This window comes from Colobus angolensis, unplaced genomic scaffold (assembly GCF_000951035.1).
Source record: "Colobus angolensis palliatus isolate OR3802 unplaced genomic scaffold, Cang.pa_1.0 Scaffold379, whole genome shotgun sequence".
Lineage (NCBI taxonomy): Eukaryota > Metazoa > Chordata > Mammalia > Primates > Cercopithecidae > Colobus > Colobus angolensis.
Window position 1 is genome coordinate 850,485 of NW_012117143.1, and position 18,173 is coordinate 868,657.

Here is an 18,173-nt window from a genome sequence, read left to right on the forward strand (position 1 = left end):
TAGCCGGGATGGTCTCGATCTCCTGACCTCGTGATCTGCCCGTCTCGGCCTCCCAAAGTGCTGGGATTACAGGCTTGAGCCACCGCGCCCGGCCCCCGTCTCACTTTTAATTCACCCATTTCCCTTTTAATTTATCTCAGTCACTTTTTCATTTTAGTTCATTATTTTATCTTACCTTGTTATATAACGTTACTATCCCCTTAACTTTTATAAAATGTTCTAGCTTCTTGATTTTTATTAAAGCAAAACACAGGTGCTATCTAAAATTAACTTCCATTTCCTGCAGCAAATCTTTTTCAAGGTGTGCTTTCACTCCAGACACTAAGTACAATGTTCTTTTCCTTCATGTGGCAGAAACTTTTCTTCCATTGACATGAGATCAACTGAGATCTAGTGTTTGCTCATAAACAGGTGAACTGGGTGCTTTCCTACTGTTCATCTGCTTGGGTGTTTAATTCTAGCTCTCAGATTGTATGCTGAGACTTAGTTGATGTAAATTTGCATTATCAATATGGTGATTTAGGATTAGGAAACTTTGTTCTTGGCATAATTTCTCTTTTGTGTTTGACATAAGCAGCCAAATAACAGCTAAGTTTTCCATGTCCAGCTTTCTGTCTGGCTCAGCCCTCCATCCCCGAAATTTCTCATACTGTGTTAGGAAGAACACCCACCATACTGTGTGCTTTCTGCCTAGTATATACTCATTGCCTGATCCCTCTAAATGTAGCTACTTTTGAAATCTATTATTAATAATAATAAAATAGATTCCAAACAGTATATTGTCCATCAGTTGCAAGGCTTGCCCTTATCTCTTCCTCACCTTTCAGTGTAATTATCCCAAGATCTGCTCTACTTCCACACATTATTTTCTTCCAAGTGAGGCTCCCACATAAGGTTCTAAGTCTTCCTAAGTGATTCATCAGTAGTATACTCAGCAGAAATTCATCAAAGTTCCTGGGCCTTCAATGGCATCCTTATACAGGATCGGGGCCAAGTTAGACTAGTTCCTTTTCATCATTACCTGCTCATTTCAGCAGCAATCAGTGGGAGCAGAAGAAAAGGCAATCAGATATCTGTGATCAAGTTCCCATGTTGCATGAAATTTATTTTGGTGCAAATTTGAGTAGTTTTCCTCCATTAGTTCTCTAGTGCACTTTAGGCCACTGGGAGAAATTCTCTCCAATGAAGACACTGGCAAATTCTATTACTGGCTAAACAAGTATATCATTAAAACATTTATATTTGTAAACAAGAATCGGTCATAATGAATATTTTATAAGGAAAAAAAGAATCAACCCCTAGAAACAGTACAAGATGATTTATCCAGTATACCAGTGCCTGGAACTGCCATTTGAACAGCACTACTGCATGGCTCTACAGTAATAATTGATGCTCATAATGATGAGCCTGAGGCACTGCAAAATCCTAAAGAAAATGTTATAATTAGCATAGTTTGTGTTAAGAGAATAACTTGGTATAGTCTATTTATTTTAAAACTGATAACCCAAGAATGACAGAAATAGCCACTCTACTAGACCTAGTATCTGCTAGAACGATACTCATTCTGAATGTATCAAATGATAGTCTGACAGGCAAATAAATAACTCATCACTTACTATATACACACAGCATCTCCTAGAGTACATTCCAGGCTTAGTATGTTATTTTCCTGGACTCCACACACAAAAAAGATATGTATTGGTCTTAATGAGTTATCCATTTTATTTGGTTTTTATGACATTTAATAGAGACATAGAAGAACAAAATATCATGTAAACAGGTTAAAGAAACAACGGTAAAGTTTCCCAAAAGCTTTCTTTTTTAAGCAAAACTGTCACTGGGTATTATTTGTTTTGTTTTTTGTTTTGAGACAGGGTCTCATTCTGCTGCCCAGGCTGGAGTGCAGTGACAAAATCATGGCTCACTGCAACCTCCACCTCCTGAGCTCTGGTGATCTTCCCACCTCAACCACCTGAGAAGCTGGGACCACAAGCGTGCGCCTCCCTGCCCAGCTAATTTTTCTATTTTTTGCAGACAAAGGGTTTTGCTATGTTGCCCAGGGTGGTCTCAAACTCCTAGGCTCAAGTGATCCACCCGCCTCAGCCTCCCAAAGTGCTGGGATTACAGGTGCGAGCCACCACTCCCAGCCTAGTCACTGTGTATTTTTAACAAGAGACCTCTGCCCTACAAACATGATTTTCTTACCTGGAATAATTTAATACTGTTCCCCTACCTTCCCTGTCTCTCCCGGATTTGTAAAAGACAGACGATTTTTAAAATCACAAAATAACTGCTTCGTACTGCCAAAACTAACATAAACAACAAATGTATCAATTTTGTTTTTGAGTAGATCAAAAACAGAACCCCTTATTAAAAGCAGCAAATGTGAATTAATCCAATACAAATTGCTTCTCAAAACAGTGGTGACATGAATTCAGAGGAATTGCCATCTGAAAAATCCATAAATTCAATGAATAACAAAGTAATTTTATTTACTTAGTTGTACCTGCTCATCTCTTTGTCTCCACTCTTGCCAATTTTCTTCTCGTGAATCCTTCTGTACTGGGTTTGACAATGGAAGATCATGTTGAGCGTTACAAACAGCATGGGAGGATTTCTGAGGAATTTTCTTAAAAGCAAGATTCCTGAGCTATAATAAAACAAAGAAAAAATATATTAAATTCAGTTTACCAATCCTGGGATACTAATGATTTTTTTAATTTAAAAAAATGGTATTTTTATACTTCTACTCCACTCATTTTGCTAACTCACACAACTAAAGTTATTATTTGTGTTTTGTACAATCTTTGTAGAATGTTAATTTTGCCAGCATTTGAGATAATATTGGTAGAGATATGAAATGATTAAGTGAAAAATGTATTATACTCTATTATACCTCCATTTTAATCATTCTTCACTAAAGAAAAGTTCATAGGAGTAGAAAACAGTAAAACAAGTGTGCTCTTAAAATGCAAAACACAGCCGGGCTCAGCAGCTCACCTCTGTAATCTTAGCCCATTGGAAGGCTGAGGCAGGTGGACTGCTTGAGTCCAGGAGATTGAGATCAGCCTCAGAAATGTGGCAAAACCCAGTCTTTACAAAAAATACAACAACAAAAAACTAGCCGGGTGTGGTGACACGCACCTGTGGTCCCAGCTACTCAGGAGACTGAGGTGAGAGGATCACCTGAGCCTGGGGGGTTGAGGCTGCAGTGAGCAGTGATCATGCCACTGCACTCCAGCCTGGGTGACGGAGTGCAGAATAAAAATAAAATAAAATGCAAAACAATATAGCTCAGAAGCATACACATTTAAAAGTTTAAAGAGTGAGAGATCGCCTAAACAACTCTGACAACTACTTTGCTAGTGCTGAAAAATACAGGGCCTAGTCCACAAAGTAACATAATCAACTAAAACAGTATGGGCCAAGCCACTCCCAACAATAAAAATAATCTGAGACAAAGTAGTTGAAACAAGAGAGAAAAATACTGAGAGGCTGTTATGAACTGAATTTGTTAAATTAAGTTTAGCCAGCAGACTGGGCATACTGCCTATGAGCTAGCCCTGCTCTGCAAGGAGCAGTTAAAAAAAAAAGTTTAAAGCTGCCTCCTTAACGTTTTTTTTTTTTTTTTTTGGCAGAGTCTTGCTCTGTCACCAGGTTGGAGTGCAGTGGTGCGATCTCGCTCACTGTAACCTCCGCCTCCCAGGTTCAAGCAATTCTCCTGCCTCAGCCTCCCAAACAGGTGGGATTACAGTTGCATGCCACCACGCCCAACTACTTTTTGAACTCCTGATTTCAGGTGATCTTCCCGCCTCAGCCTCCCAAAGTGTTGGGATTACAGGCATGAGCCACCGCGCCTGGCCCCCACTGCCTCCTTACATATTTTAAGTTCAACTTGAAAGTTTCTCCATACATAGTGAACTGTAACCTAACAATATATAAACAAACTATAACCTACTTTTGTACCAATCACCCAGTTTTAGCCAATCACAGGTGGCCAACTGTCAAACCACGTTGAAACGAGGCAAAGGTGGAGCTGTAACCAGTCCAGCTGTTTCTGTACCTCACTTCCGTTTTCTGTCCATAAATACTACCTGACCATCTGACAGCTCAGGAGTAGCTCTGAACCTATTCTGGTTCTGGGGGCTGCTGAATTGTGAATCAGTCTTTGCGCATTTGAACTGTTCAATTTAATTTATCTGAAGTTTTTAACAAATTGTATCCTCCCTAAAGATACCTTGAAGCCCTAACCTCCAGTGTCCGTGAATGTGACCTTATTTGGAATCTGGGTCTTTACAGATGTAATCAAGTTAAGATAAAGTCATGCTGAATTAGGTTGGGCCCTAATCCAGTATGACTGGTGTTCTTATACAAAGAGGTGAAGACACAGATACACAGAGAATGCCACATAACAACACAGGTAGAGATTGGGGTGATGACACAGCAAGCCAAAGGAATGCCATGGATTGACAGCTGCCACCCAGAAGCTAGAAGAGGCATGGAAATATTCTACTCAGAGTCTCAGAGAGAGAATTACCCTGTTGACGTGTGGATTTGAACCTCTACTAGACTCTAGAACTGTGAAAAATAAATTTCTGTTGTTTTAAGCCACCAAGTTTGTCGTATTTTTTTATGGCAGCCCTGAGAAACTAATAAAGATGCTTTCAATTGTGGATTAACAATTTTAACCAGTAATACTAGGTTGGTGCAAAAGTAATTGCAGTTTTTACCAAGTACATTGTTCTACAAAAGGGAATAAGATAGAAACAACACCAGTAGCTGGTTTCTGATTTGGAAAGGACATTCAAGAGGAGATGCTGCTGGAAATGAAGCACTGGTAGGCTGGCTGCTGTTTGCTTTACAGAAAGTAAAGGCTGATAGAACTGCAAATGGCTGAAGTGCAAAGAGCGGATCCTTCATACTCATTCTGTTTTACATTTTCTTATTCTCTAATATAAACTCCATTATTGCCTTATTTTCTGTTTCCCCCAAATCATCTTAATTCCTAAAAGAAAGTAGTGGGCAATCAAAAGTTCTGAAAGATCTGACTTCTGAAAGGTTATTATCCAGTGAGGAAAATGTCTTTCCTTTAAAGTAACTGTGTGGATAGCATTTTAAAGAATATTTAGAAAGCAATGGAGATGGAAATTTAATAGAAAAACATAAAGTGGAAATGCTTTTTTCTAAGTCTTGGGACATTACTACGAGAATAAAACACTTTTACTACTTCTTTCATTAAATAATAATAAGGAAGGTCCTTATATACCCAACTGCTCCTTCTATTAAAACAAAACACATACTAGAGTTGTATTTCAGCATTTCTTTTAAAAACAATGGGCATACTAAATGTTGGTCATATAACTAATGCTAAGGATGTCTAGGAAAAAAAGGCCTTCTATACAGTTTTTACTCTGAAGAAAAGAAACGGGCCGGGTGCAGTGGCTCACACCTGTAATCCCAGCACTTTGGGAGGCCAAGGCGGGTAGATCACGAGGTCAGGAGTTCTAGACCAGCCTGGCCAATACTGTGAAACCCCCTCTCTACTAAAAATATAAAAATTAGCCAGGCATGGTGCCATGCACCTGTAGTCCCAGCTACTTGGGAGGCGGAGGCAGAAGAATCACTTGAACCCGGGAGGTGGAGGTTGCAGTGAGCTAAGATCACGGCACTGCACTCCAGCTTGGGTGACAACGCAAGACTCCATCTCAGAAAAAAAAAAAAAAAAAATGACCATCGAATGCATAAAAATGTACATTCAAGGCGAGTTACAGAGGGTCAGAAAGACAGTTGCACACCTGTAATCTCAGCACTTTGGGAAGCTGAGGCAGATGGATTGCTTGAGGCCAGGAGTTTGAGAACAGCCTGGGCAACGTACTGTGACCCTGTCTCTACAAAAAAAAAAAAAAATCAGCTGGATGTGGTGGTGCTTGCCTGTAGTCCTAGCTACTTGGGAGGCTGAGGCAAGAGGACTGCTTGAACACAGGAGTTTGAGGCTACAGTGAGCTATATGCCACTGAACTCCAGTCTGGGCAACAGAGAGAGGCCAGCGTGGTGGCTCACACCTATAATCCCAGCACTATCGGAGGCCAGGGTGGGTAGATCACCTGAGCAACATGATGAACCCTGTCTCTACCAAAAATACAAAAAATCAGCCTGGTGTAGTGGCGTGTGCCTGTGGTCCCAGTTGCTTGGGAGGCTGAGGTGGGAGGATCACTTGAGCCTGGGAGGCAGAGGTTGTAGTGAGCCGAGATCGCACCACTGCATTCCAATCTGGGTAACAAGAATGAGACCCCATCTCAAAAAAACAAAAACTAGTCATATGATTTTTGCCTATAACAGTAGAAAACAGGAAACAACCCAAATGCTTATCATGAGTTCAATTAAATAAAGTATGAAATAACCACGTAATTAAATATTGTAAACTGTGGATTCATTTAAAATAACAGAGATCTGTATTTACCAATATGGAAAACCGCTCATGGCTAATATTTTTTAAAAGCCAGTTATGAAACAGTCTATTAAATAATCCCATCTTAAGTATAACACGGACATATACATACACGTATATATTCATATAAATTTATATATGTGTGCAGAAAACACACACCAAAATATTAATTGGTTATATTTCTGGTTATATCTGTAAGTGACCTTTGCTTCCTTTTAAGACTTTCCTAACCTTTATGCAATGAACACACAAACTTCCACAGTCAGGAAAAAATGTATTTTAAAAATGTTCAGGCAGGGTGTGGTGGCTCATGCCTGTAATCCCAGCCCTTTGGGAGGCTGAGGCAAGCAGACTGCTTGAGCCCAGAAGTTCAAGACCAGCCTATGCAACATGGCAAAACTCCATCTCTACAAAAAATGCAAAAATTAGCCAAGTATGGCAGTGTGTGCCTGTGGTCCCAGCTACTCAGGAGGCTAGGTGTGAGGATACCCTGAGCCTAGGAGGTTGAGGCTACAGTGAACTGTGATCATCCCACTGCACTCCAGCCTAGGTGACAGAGTGAGAGCTCGTCTCAAAAAAAAAAAAAAAAGATCATTACATTTGATTTTAAATATACACAAATTCATATCTATTCATTGAAGTAATATTTACAGAATGCCTGTGTAACAGGTACAATGAATACACAGGTGAACAAGATAGTATCTGTTCTCAGGATGATTATTGTCTATTGGGAAAGCAGACAACACAAATAAATTTAAGTGTTACCTCATTTGCTTCACTCTGTTGCTGTTCCTTCTTTTTTCTTCTTTTCTCTCTTTTTTTCTCATTTGTAGTTGACTTGCTTCCTAAAGTTTGAGACTTTCCAGTACTTCGACCTTTACCTTTTCCAGGTTCTGAATCAGAACCACTGCCACTATCCACTTGTAACAGGGCAAAACGAGAAGCAGTAGTGGGAACAGAACTAAGTACTGCTGAGGCCATCGTAAAGATTTTTCTTTTAAAATACTTCTGTCAAGAATAATTTCTGTGGGGAGGGAGAAGAATAGGCAGATGGGTAAACAAACACTCAGTAAAATCTGTTGTAGATTCTAAAACAACCATATGTATATAAAGTAAATTTCTTCTGACACTGGCTTTAGTAAATTTGGATTAATACCCACAACACTATTAGCAGTATATTTTTATTATATTTAAGTAAACAATGTAACATTTTACAATAGAAAAATGATATAAGATTTCACAGATATAATGTGCTCATTTTTCCATGTATACTTGAAAAATGCATGGTTTTCCTCTCTCAATAATTCTGTAATATATACATATTTATAAAGAACATCCTAAATCAATATGGTTTACAGTGGAAAAGAGTATCATTTTTTCATTATATACAAAAAAAGACCTTTAGTCCAACTACATGTTAACTCCCAACTTCCAATACAAGAAAAAAAGGAGTAAAGACAGAATACCATCTTTATCATATATAAAATACTACCATAAGTTTGATTCTGGAGACTGTGATTTAGAACTGACAGCAAAAATAAAGAGCTTAAATTCTCTCAACCAAAGGAAACTTTTCAAAATGCCTTCCGCATTATGTTTTAGTTCACTAGCTTCCATGCAAGCATAGGTGAGTGTAGCTTCATGCCGTGTGCTGTCAGCTTTTCCACAACCGTTTAGACTTCGAAGGGATCTTAAAAGTCCCCCAGTAGCTCCTAATCCAAATCCTTTAGTTATACAGCTAAGGTAAGTGGAGTTTAAGTTGGTTATGTGACTTCCCTCAGTTCTTTCTGGAAGTTAGTGGCTGAGTCTCCACCTGGACCTAGATTTGCTGAACCTTAATCTGAAAGTCCAAATTAAGAAGCCCTGTAACAACCAGAAGACTAAGCACTCTTCCAATTAAAAAAGACACAGATTGTCTTAACAGAAGGGCAACTCAGAAATTTGTATTTTGAAATGTTTCAGGTACACAGAAACTGAATAAAGCATTCAGTTTGAAAAAAATTAAGATGAACACTCCAAGTAGCCAGCACAAAGGTTAACAAAATGTTAACTGACTCCTATGCTTCTCTCCAACTGCATTCCCCCACTGCACCAGCCAGAGGTAACAAGTATCCCGATTTTCGTATAACTTACTCCTTTGCTTTTCTTTATAGTTTTATCCTATGTCTTGATTCACAGTGCTCACATCGGAATGAACTGCTGTCATTTCCACAATATCCCACTGGTTACATATATATTTCTTACTACATCACATTATCACACAGGGCCACCCTATTCATTGTGGGAAAGGGCTTTGTAAAGGTGAATACTAAGAAGTAAGGATTATTAAGATCCATTCTGAAAGCCAACCACACACTATCGTTTGTATGTTTTTGGGAGGGAAGAAAAATGAGAAGCACGTACTCAATCTTCCACCTTCAGTAACCAGAAAAACATTTAGAAATCTTTCAAGTTTTTGGTATACAATGAAGAAAAATCACAGTAAGAACTGATGTCTGAAGATGCTGTCTAGCCGTCATTAAATCATAGCATTTTTATTACAGTATCATGTCAAGACAAATTGCTTCTGTGCCTAGAAATATGCAAATCAAGACAAAATATCACAATGTACAGAGATGATATCACATTGATAAATTGTGACAGATTTTTGCTTCCAATCTTTCATGAGTTTGGAATGAAAGCATGGGAATGAGTTTCATAAGTTATGACAAAGGAGAAAATGTTTCAAAATGGAAAAGAAATTCCAGATTTATTACGGAAAAGATGAATTCTGCTTCAACCTCAACATATTTTATTAAAATAATCCTATAGGCCGGATGCAGTGGCTCACACCTGTAATCCCAGCACTCTGGGAGGCTGAGGTGGGCAGGTCACTGGAGGCCAGGAGTTCGAGACCAGCCTGGGCAACATAGTGAGACCCTGTCTCTACTACAAATACAAAAAATTAGCTGGGCATGGTGACACACACCTGTAATCCCAGCTACTCCAGAGGCTGAGGCATGAGAATCTCTGGAACCCAGGAGGTGGAGGTTGCAGTGAACCGAGATTGCACCACTGACTCCAGCCTGAGCAACGGAGTCAGATTCTCTCTCAAAAAAAATAATAACAATCCTATATAAAATGTTACTTGCTTGAGCACTCAAGGTACAATAATCCTATATAACTGTTCAACTATCATTATATTCAATTTTAAATGCTGGGGCTATTAATTGCAAGAGGCAGCTGTATTACTGTTCGCAAATATTCACTGTCCCTCCCTGAAGGGGAATTATACTATACATCACTTCTCTGTTGAAGGCAGGCATAACCAGGTAACTTAACTTTGGCCAGTGAAATATAAACTTTAAAAAGCTTTACAAGTCAGTGTGTGGTTCAATGTGTCCTCTTTTCCCTGCTTCTGTGATTGTAGAAGCATATACTGAGATGGAATCTCTATCAGCCAGATCTAATAAAGTCTGCAACCACAATAAACAAAGCCCCCTTACTAACCTGTGATGGACATGTAGCTTGAGCAAGAAAGCAACTTTGCTGCTTTCAGCTGCTGAGATTTTCAGATTGCTATTGAAGCCTTATCATGACTTATAACTTACACAAAGAAATTTCTTTCCATTCTAGGACTGATATGAAAACTGTGAATTTCATATATGGATTATTTGCATGCATTAAATGTTCATAAATTTCTATTCTGAAACATCTCTCCAAGGCTCATAGAAATTTTATTTCTGTAGCATAAGGCAGAGCTATCTTACTAGGGTGTCCTTAGATAGTTTCCCTTAGGCCTTGGGGCAGCCGGAAACCCCTGAAAAAGTAAGAGCCTGTGTTCCAGTCACTTCCAGAAACAAGCAACCCCATCCGGTGCTCCTCAGAGTAGCTCCTGCACATGCCACTCTGGAGTTACATCAACTATGAAAAGGGAAGTGCCCCAAGTCCTACTAATCTACCTCATCAGACAACTGCAGAATGCACTGCTACCCATTATTATAGACAGGCTTGTAAAACTGTTGGAAGATTATGTTCAAGGTGCCTAAACAGCAAGGCACACAGTAGAATAAGCAGGAAGTCAAGAACCGGGGAGCCCAAAATCTAGTGAGCAAGGTTTCCTTAAGCAACAGCCTTAAATCTCTGTATTGATTATATTTTTCTCCATTTGCCAGTGACATCCATTTTTAGCAACATCAAATCTAGCTGCAAGGTGACTGCTCAAACAATGCATACGCTTTCTGTCACGTAGAACTTTGCCATTACTTTTAAACACTTGAAATTAGAAAGTCCAATTGAATCTGAAATCCTGTCATTCACTTATTTATTCATTTGTTTATTTTTGAGACAGGGTCTCGCTCTGTCACTCAGGCTGGAGTGCAGTAGCCTGATTAGCCTGATTATGGCTCACTGAAGCCTTGACTTCCTGGGCTGAAATGATTCTCCCACATCAGCCTTCTGAGTAGCTAGGACTACAGGTGTGTGCCACCATGCCTGGCTAATTTTTTCTACTTTTTATAGAGATGGGGATCTTCCTATGTTGCCTAAGCTGGTCTCCAACTCCTGGGCTCAAGTGATCCTACTGTCTTGGCCTCACAAAGTGCTGGGATTACAGGCATGAGCCACCGCAACTGCCCCAAATCCTTTCATCTTTATCACAAGAAATTTTCTATTACATTTTTGATGAAAAGAGCTGTTAGATTATTTAAAAAGAATTCCAACTGTTGCAAATTACTGAATGCTTAGCTAAAAATTGTTTGTTTTTATTACCTCCTCATACAAATGAAGTTTTAATGGACACTCAATCCTAAGACATCATTATTTAAAAGTCTAGATCAGGAACTGAATATTTTCATTGGTGGATAAACTGATTTTAAAAATGAAAAGTTAATGTTCACAGAAGCAAGTACAATTCTCTCATTAGAAACCTTGAAAAGAGTCTGAAGTTTTATAGAAATTCAACATTTAGTATCTTTCCTACTAATTTACATTGTTTTACTTATCCTAATCATATACTATAACAAAAACGGTTTTCACATTTTTTTCCATCTAGTTCAATACAGACACCTTTAAATCTCTTTCCAGTTTTGGGAGAATGAGATGCCTCTGGTTCTTTGTGTCAGTAATGCAGAAAGCAAATGGCAGGGAACACCAGCACAAGACCACTGACCTGGAGCCAGAATGCCCATCACACCCAACCTGCTACTTACTGTAAGTCCTTGAGCAACCTACTTGATCTCTCTGAGTTTTTGTAAAGACTGAAGAAGTTAATATATGTAAAGTACTTAGAACAGTAGCCAGCAGCACTCAATATAGTCATGCATCACTTAAGGTGGGGATACGTTGTGAGAAATGCATCATTAGGTGATTTCATCAGTGTACTTACACAAACCTAACTGGTACAGCCTACTATCCACCTAGGCTACATGGTATGGCCTATTGCTCCTAAGCTACAAATCTGTATAGCATATGACTGTATTGGAGGCAACTGTAACACAATGGTAAGTATTTGTGTATCTAAAGAAAAGGTACAATAAAAATACTGCTTTATATGTCCATCATTGACGAAAACAAAACATAGTTAACGCAGCACATGACTATATAAGCATCTACGGGTGTTACTATTATTATTAGACTGAAATGTGCCATGAGACACTATGACACATAGAATTGGTACAAACTATTTAAAAATTTGACTAAGCATGCCTGACTCCACTGCAAAGTGTTTTGAAACTTAAACAACATGTGGCCCCTATACAAGCTAAGGCTTTAATCTTTGAAATAAAAGAAAAAAGTTTTTAGGCATTGAGTAGTAGGTGAGTGGTCAGCCACTGAAAAGAGTCAAAGACCTAAAGATTACACATAACATACTACAGAAGGAAAATACCTGTCAGCCAGAAACCCAAGAGTCACATTTGAGACTGTATCTTAAATAGTGGGCATACAATAGATACTAAATGTTTCTTGAATGAATGAAAAGTAACAAAAGAAAGACAAAGCAAAAAGAAAGTATTATGACAAATACTGTTAAGAAAAGAACCAATGACAAACACTCAAAAGACAAAATTATTTTTCTGGTAAAGCAGCTACCTATGCTATGTCACATCAACAATCTACGTGTTAACATGTCTTAACTTCTGAAAGGGTAAAATGGAAAGGGGGAAATGCTCCTTTAATGATCCCTTGTTTGATCAGGGTAAGGTGCAAAAAAAAGAGTAAGATAGTGGCAGCCACTTGTCATTATATTACACTTTACATAACAGTAAATATTAAAGACAAAAAATCCTACTACTTAATCTGTAGCTAAGGGGCTAGGAGATGAAACAACTGGAAGGGCTCAATCATCTGTGCTATGTTATACTTAAAAAAAAATAGCCAACATATCAATACATCATCTACCTCAACAGCCTTGACAGAAATCTACATACTATGTCAAAAGGTACGCTGACCAGTACTTCAGAAGTGGAAGAGAAGGAAATTTTTTTTAAATGAAAGAAGGGACTAAAACTTAATATGAAAACAATCCCCAATTTCCAAATATGTCTATTATTTATATACATACCAAAAAAAAGAAATACATGGGATTACTAATTTTCCTTTCTATAGTTTTTACTATTTCCCCAAATGTTCTATAATGACTATATATATATACACACACACATACATATAACATACACACACACACACACACACACACACACACACATATATATATTTTTTAACTGAGACAGGGTCTTACTCCCACACCAAGGCTGGAGCAGTGGTGTCATCATGGCTCACTGCAGCCTCAACTTCCTGGTCTCAGGTGATCCTCCCACCTCTGCCTCCCGAGTAGCTGGAACTACAGGCATGTGACACCATGCCTGGCTAATTTTTTGCAGAGTCAGGGTTTTGCCATGTTGCCCAGACTGGTCTTGAACTCCTAGGCTCAAGCAATCCCCCACCTCAGCCTCCCAAAGTGCTGGGATTACAGGAATGAGCCACCATGCCCAGCTCTACAATGATCATATTACTTCCAAAAAAAAAAAAACTCAAAAAGAACAAATGGTTATTTACACACAAGTTGAAAAAGTTAAGCATAATGTAATCAATACAATATTGATTTTTTTGGCCCTGTGTCAAAATTTAGAAAGGGCAACTACAGGTCAGAATTGACAATGAGATGCCTTTGGCCATTCATATCAGTGATGCAGAAGTCAAATGACAGAGAGCAACTATCGAAGACTAATATGTTGCATACTTTTAAGAGAACATTACCCTCATTAACTAATTTTTCAGAATTTTCAAAAAGATAGTCATGTTATGCAATCCAGGAATTCCTCTGTAACTTTTTTTTTAACCTTGATGAGAAAGAAATAAATAGGGAGACCACGAAAACATTAGGCTTTTAAAAGACACTATATTTTAGGTCATGACTAGGTAACGTTAGTATTCCTTCAGTCTTGTGTCCTAAACTTCTGCATCTCCACATACAGTCACATCTAAGAGATGTTAGGATAAACAGATTCAAACACAGCTCTTCTCCCTCCCTCTCTATACTTCTTCAAATACATTTGGTCTTTAAAAGTTAAGATGTTTCTATGCTCAGTCATTTATATACACATAATAATTAAGGCATACAATGCAAATGAAAAAACACTGGACTGCCAATTAAGTTACATACATTAGTCTATGAATATGGTAGCTAATACTATATATTAAACATTTGCATATTATTAAAATACTACACAAATCAGGTTTTTGGTGCAGAACTCGAATGATTATTTTATTTATATTTTTCCCCTCTTCCCTTGGAGTTCCTTTTAAAACCAGTTTCAAGGATATCTGGGCTCAGTGGTGCACACCTGTAATTTCAGCAACTTGGGAGACTGAGGCAGGAGATCACTTAAGTTAACGAGTTTGGGACCAGCCCAGGCAACATAGCAAAACCCTATCTTATAAAATAAATGATAAAACTAATTTCAAGGATAATGTATAGTTGAAGGAAGACAAAATAAATTTACAAGATAATTTTAAAAACAGAAACGCTTCAGGGCAAAATGTGAAATAAACACACATTCTCAATATGCAGGCAGTTCACCATTTATAAATATGTATTCTACTATCTTCCACAATGTAATGACTACCACTAGTAAAAACTATCAATTTATACTTAAGATGGCAGCAGGTCAGGCATGGTGGTTCATGCCTGTAATCCTGGTACTCTGGAAGGGATGAGGTGGGCAGACTGCTTGAGCCCAGAAGTTCGAGATCAGTCAGGAAAACATGGCAAAACTCCTTCTCTACAAAATGTACAACAGTTAGCAGGCAAAGCAGTGCATGACTGTGGTCCCAGCTACTTGGGAGGCTAAGGTGGGAGGATCACCTGAGCCTAGGGGTCAAGGCTGTAGTGAGCAGTGATTGTGCCACTGCACTACAGCTTGGGTGACAACCTTGACACCCTTTGTCAAAAAAGGAAAAAAAAAAAAAAGATGACAGCAATAAGTATAACAAAGTCTCTATTTTACAAATACTTCATACCCAAAAAGCCAATTATTTGACTTATTAAATGTAACAGCATATGTTAGCACTTTCCACAGCAACCTTCTTTCTTCAGATTTTGCATGTACTCCAAGAAAAAACAACTTGAAATTTCTTGAACACACAATTAGTTTACTTGTTCATAGCTTTAACTATGCTGTTCTCTTTTGTCTACGATGCCATCTATCTCTTAAACGAAAAACTTTCATTTATTCCTCAAAATCATGCTCAGGTGCTAGCATATCTATGAAGCGTTCTCTGACCTGTTCTTGAAGTCAAACATTCCCGCCTCTGTCATATTTCCATATTTTAAACTCACTATTATTGAATGGACTCCAAAAAATTATCTCTCTATTGTTGTGCCTAGTCCCTATGATCCTGGTTTCAAGATCCTGAAAACCAAGAGTTTCTATCCCTTACAAACACCACAGGACCTGACACACAGAAGACACATTATTGAACTTAGTGTTTTCTTCACGTTTACATTCTTCAAGTACACAGCTATCTATGCAGTGAAAGATGTGCTCTACAAGTAGAAAAAGAAAAACATGAAGTACACAAGAGACAATCCTCAAGTCCCATAATGCAGATGTGCATGAGCAATTATTAGCAGTTCAAAGTTGTTTCATTATGGTAAGTACCATTCTAACAAACTAATCGCCACAACCAATTTTGTCTAGGAAGCATATCTGGTTTTAAAGTGTTGATTTAAGCCAGCTGGGCATGGTGGCTCACGCGTGTAATCCCAGCACTTTGGGAGGCCAAGGTGGGTGGATCACAAGGTCAAGAGATCGAGACCATCCTGGTCAACGCAATGAAACCCCATCTCTACTAAAAATACAAAAACTAGCTGGGCGTGGTAGTGCGTGCCTGTAGTCTGAGCTACTTGGTAGACTGAGGCAGGAGAATCGCTTGAACCTGGGAAGCAGAGGTTGCAGTGAGCTGAGATTGCGCCAATGTACTCCAGCCTGGCAACAGAGTGAGAGACTGTCTCAAAAAAACAAAAAACAAAAGTGTTAATTTAAAAGAATTAGAATGCATTGGTTGCTTAAGTAAACTGCTTCTAAAAATGAATAGCCTAAGCTACAAGCAGGAGAATTTCTTTTTTTTTTCTCTTTCTGTATACATGGGGTCTCACTATGTTGCCCAGGCTGATCTTGAACTCGTGAGCTCAAGTAATCCTCCAGCCTCGGCCTTCCATAGTGCTGGGATTACAGGCACGCACCACTACACCGACCTAAGCAGAAGAATTCCTAAGTAGCTGGTAGTCTTGGCCTCTATCAAGGTTTGGAGGCACACTGCCATTATGACCTTATCCCTCTACACTATGACCTCACTAGAATCAAGACAGACAGCAGCAGCCATATCTCAGTCCAGAAGACCACAATTAGGGAACTTCAGCGCGCGCGCGCGCACACACACACACACACACACACACAATTATATATATAAACTCCTTAAATCAAGAACCACCAAATATATCACTTTTTATAAGATGAATGATAGCCATCTTATATTAACACTACCAATTAGCCTGACCAAAAAGGTATCAATGTAGATGCCAATTAGTGTGGCCTCACTGAAACATAACTTAGATCTAAATTAACTGAGCATAATATGAAATGGCATAACTTAGATCTACACTAACTGAGCGTAATACGAAATGGCATAACTTAGATATAAATTAATTGAGCGTAATATGAAATGGCACCAGGTATCACTGATTTAACACCTGGTGAAATAAAAATTGTGTTATTTCATGTTCTGTTCTTCAAATAACCAGACAGTATCTTTCACTTAGGCTTCTTAAAAATTAGGGTTCACAGGCCAGGTGTGGTGGCTCACACTTGTAATCCCAGCACTTTGGGAGGCCGAGGTGGGCGGATCACGAGGTCAGGAGTTCGAGACCAGCCTGGCCAACAAGGCGAAATCCTGTCTCTACTAAACACATACACACACACACACACACACACACACACACACACACACACACACACAATTAGCCGGGCCTCTGTAATCCCAGCTACTCAGGAGGCTGAGGCAGGAGAGTTGCTTGAACCTGGAAGGCAGAAGGTGCTGTGAGCCGAGATAGCGCCATTGCACTCCAGCCTGGGCAACAAGAACAAAACTCCGCCTCAGGGGGAAAAAAAAAGGGTTCACAATCAGCAAGTGTGAAGTGCATACTAAAACTCTGCTCCAAACACACTGTAAGTACAGTAAACCCAATGCGTATGCCCCAAACTCCATTTTCTCCTCATAGTTAAGTACTGCCATCCCTCTCCAATCTGCAGTTTCCACTTTCTGTAGGCCAAGAAAGTTAAGTAAAAAATACAAGCAGGTACTGAGTGAGGACCTGAGGGATTCTCCCACGAGTAAAGTACATGTATTTTCATTTGCCCACAATGTTCTTTTGGTCAGCTTCTGGGTTTTGCTCTTACTCCAGAATTGAAGCTACTGTAGCGTTATAAATCTGTTGAGAAAAGAAATCTAGATTTCTATGAAGATTTTTAATATTTTAATTAGCCAAAAAGCTTCTCAAATATTTTTATAACTACAAGTCACATTTATTAAATGATTCCAGTTACAATCCCAAGCACATTTACTACACAACAGACAATGCTAAATGGTGAAGAAAAGTGTCTCTGGCTTTTTAGTATAAGACAGATGATCTTTCATTAGTCCTTCCAATTAAAGCATTAGCATCAACTCTGAAAAATCTGGCGAAAGAGTGAAAAAGAGGATGAAGAGAAAAGGCAATCAGACAATTTGATAAACTATTTTTGTCATTACTGTTCAATATTTATGAAGCACCTTAATGCTCGCGATCTGACAAAAATTCGCAAAGGCTGTTCCAAACAATAACAGAAGAAAAAAAATCAAGTTCGTTTACTTTTCAATAGCTGGCGGGGGAGGAGGAGGAGCACTATATTCAAAAAGTAATTCACTATACCTCATTCATGAATGAAAGCCAAATTTCACCCATAGGCTGTTAACCGATGCTCCGAAACTTATTCGCAAAGTACATAGAGAAAGAAATTGCGCTGGGCGAAACCTAACTCGGGCAGAGAAGCGGCTTCAAAACCTGAAAGGGAGAAAACGAGTCAGGTCTTTGCTCCAGAAATTTCCGAGCGCCCAGCTCCCCGGGAGGGAGCGCGGACGCCAGCGGCGGGGAGGGGACGATGGCACCTGTCACTCGAGCGGCCCCCGCGGGGTCTCAGGAGGCTCA

The 18,173-nt window shown here is 39.0% G+C and overlaps 1 protein-coding gene across 1 annotated transcript in view; it reads right to left on the reverse strand.

The window, feature by feature from the left end:
* The window catches only part of GKAP1 (G kinase anchoring protein 1), a 93,384-nt gene extending 75,334 nt beyond the window's left edge, over nt 1–18,050 (reverse strand). The window contains exons 1-4 of the mRNA XM_011953968.1: nt 17,898–18,050; nt 16,793–16,883; nt 7,214–7,472; nt 2,507–2,650 (exon numbers count right to left, since the gene is read on the reverse strand). Of these exons, the coding sequence (XP_011809358.1) occupies nt 2,507–2,650; nt 7,214–7,429 (360 nt within the window). The 5' untranslated portion in view covers nt 7,430–7,472; nt 16,793–16,883; nt 17,898–18,050. The remainder of the gene's footprint in view (nt 1–2,506; nt 2,651–7,213; nt 7,473–16,792; nt 16,884–17,897) is intronic.
* Between the last annotated feature and the right edge of the window lie 123 nt (nt 18,051–18,173).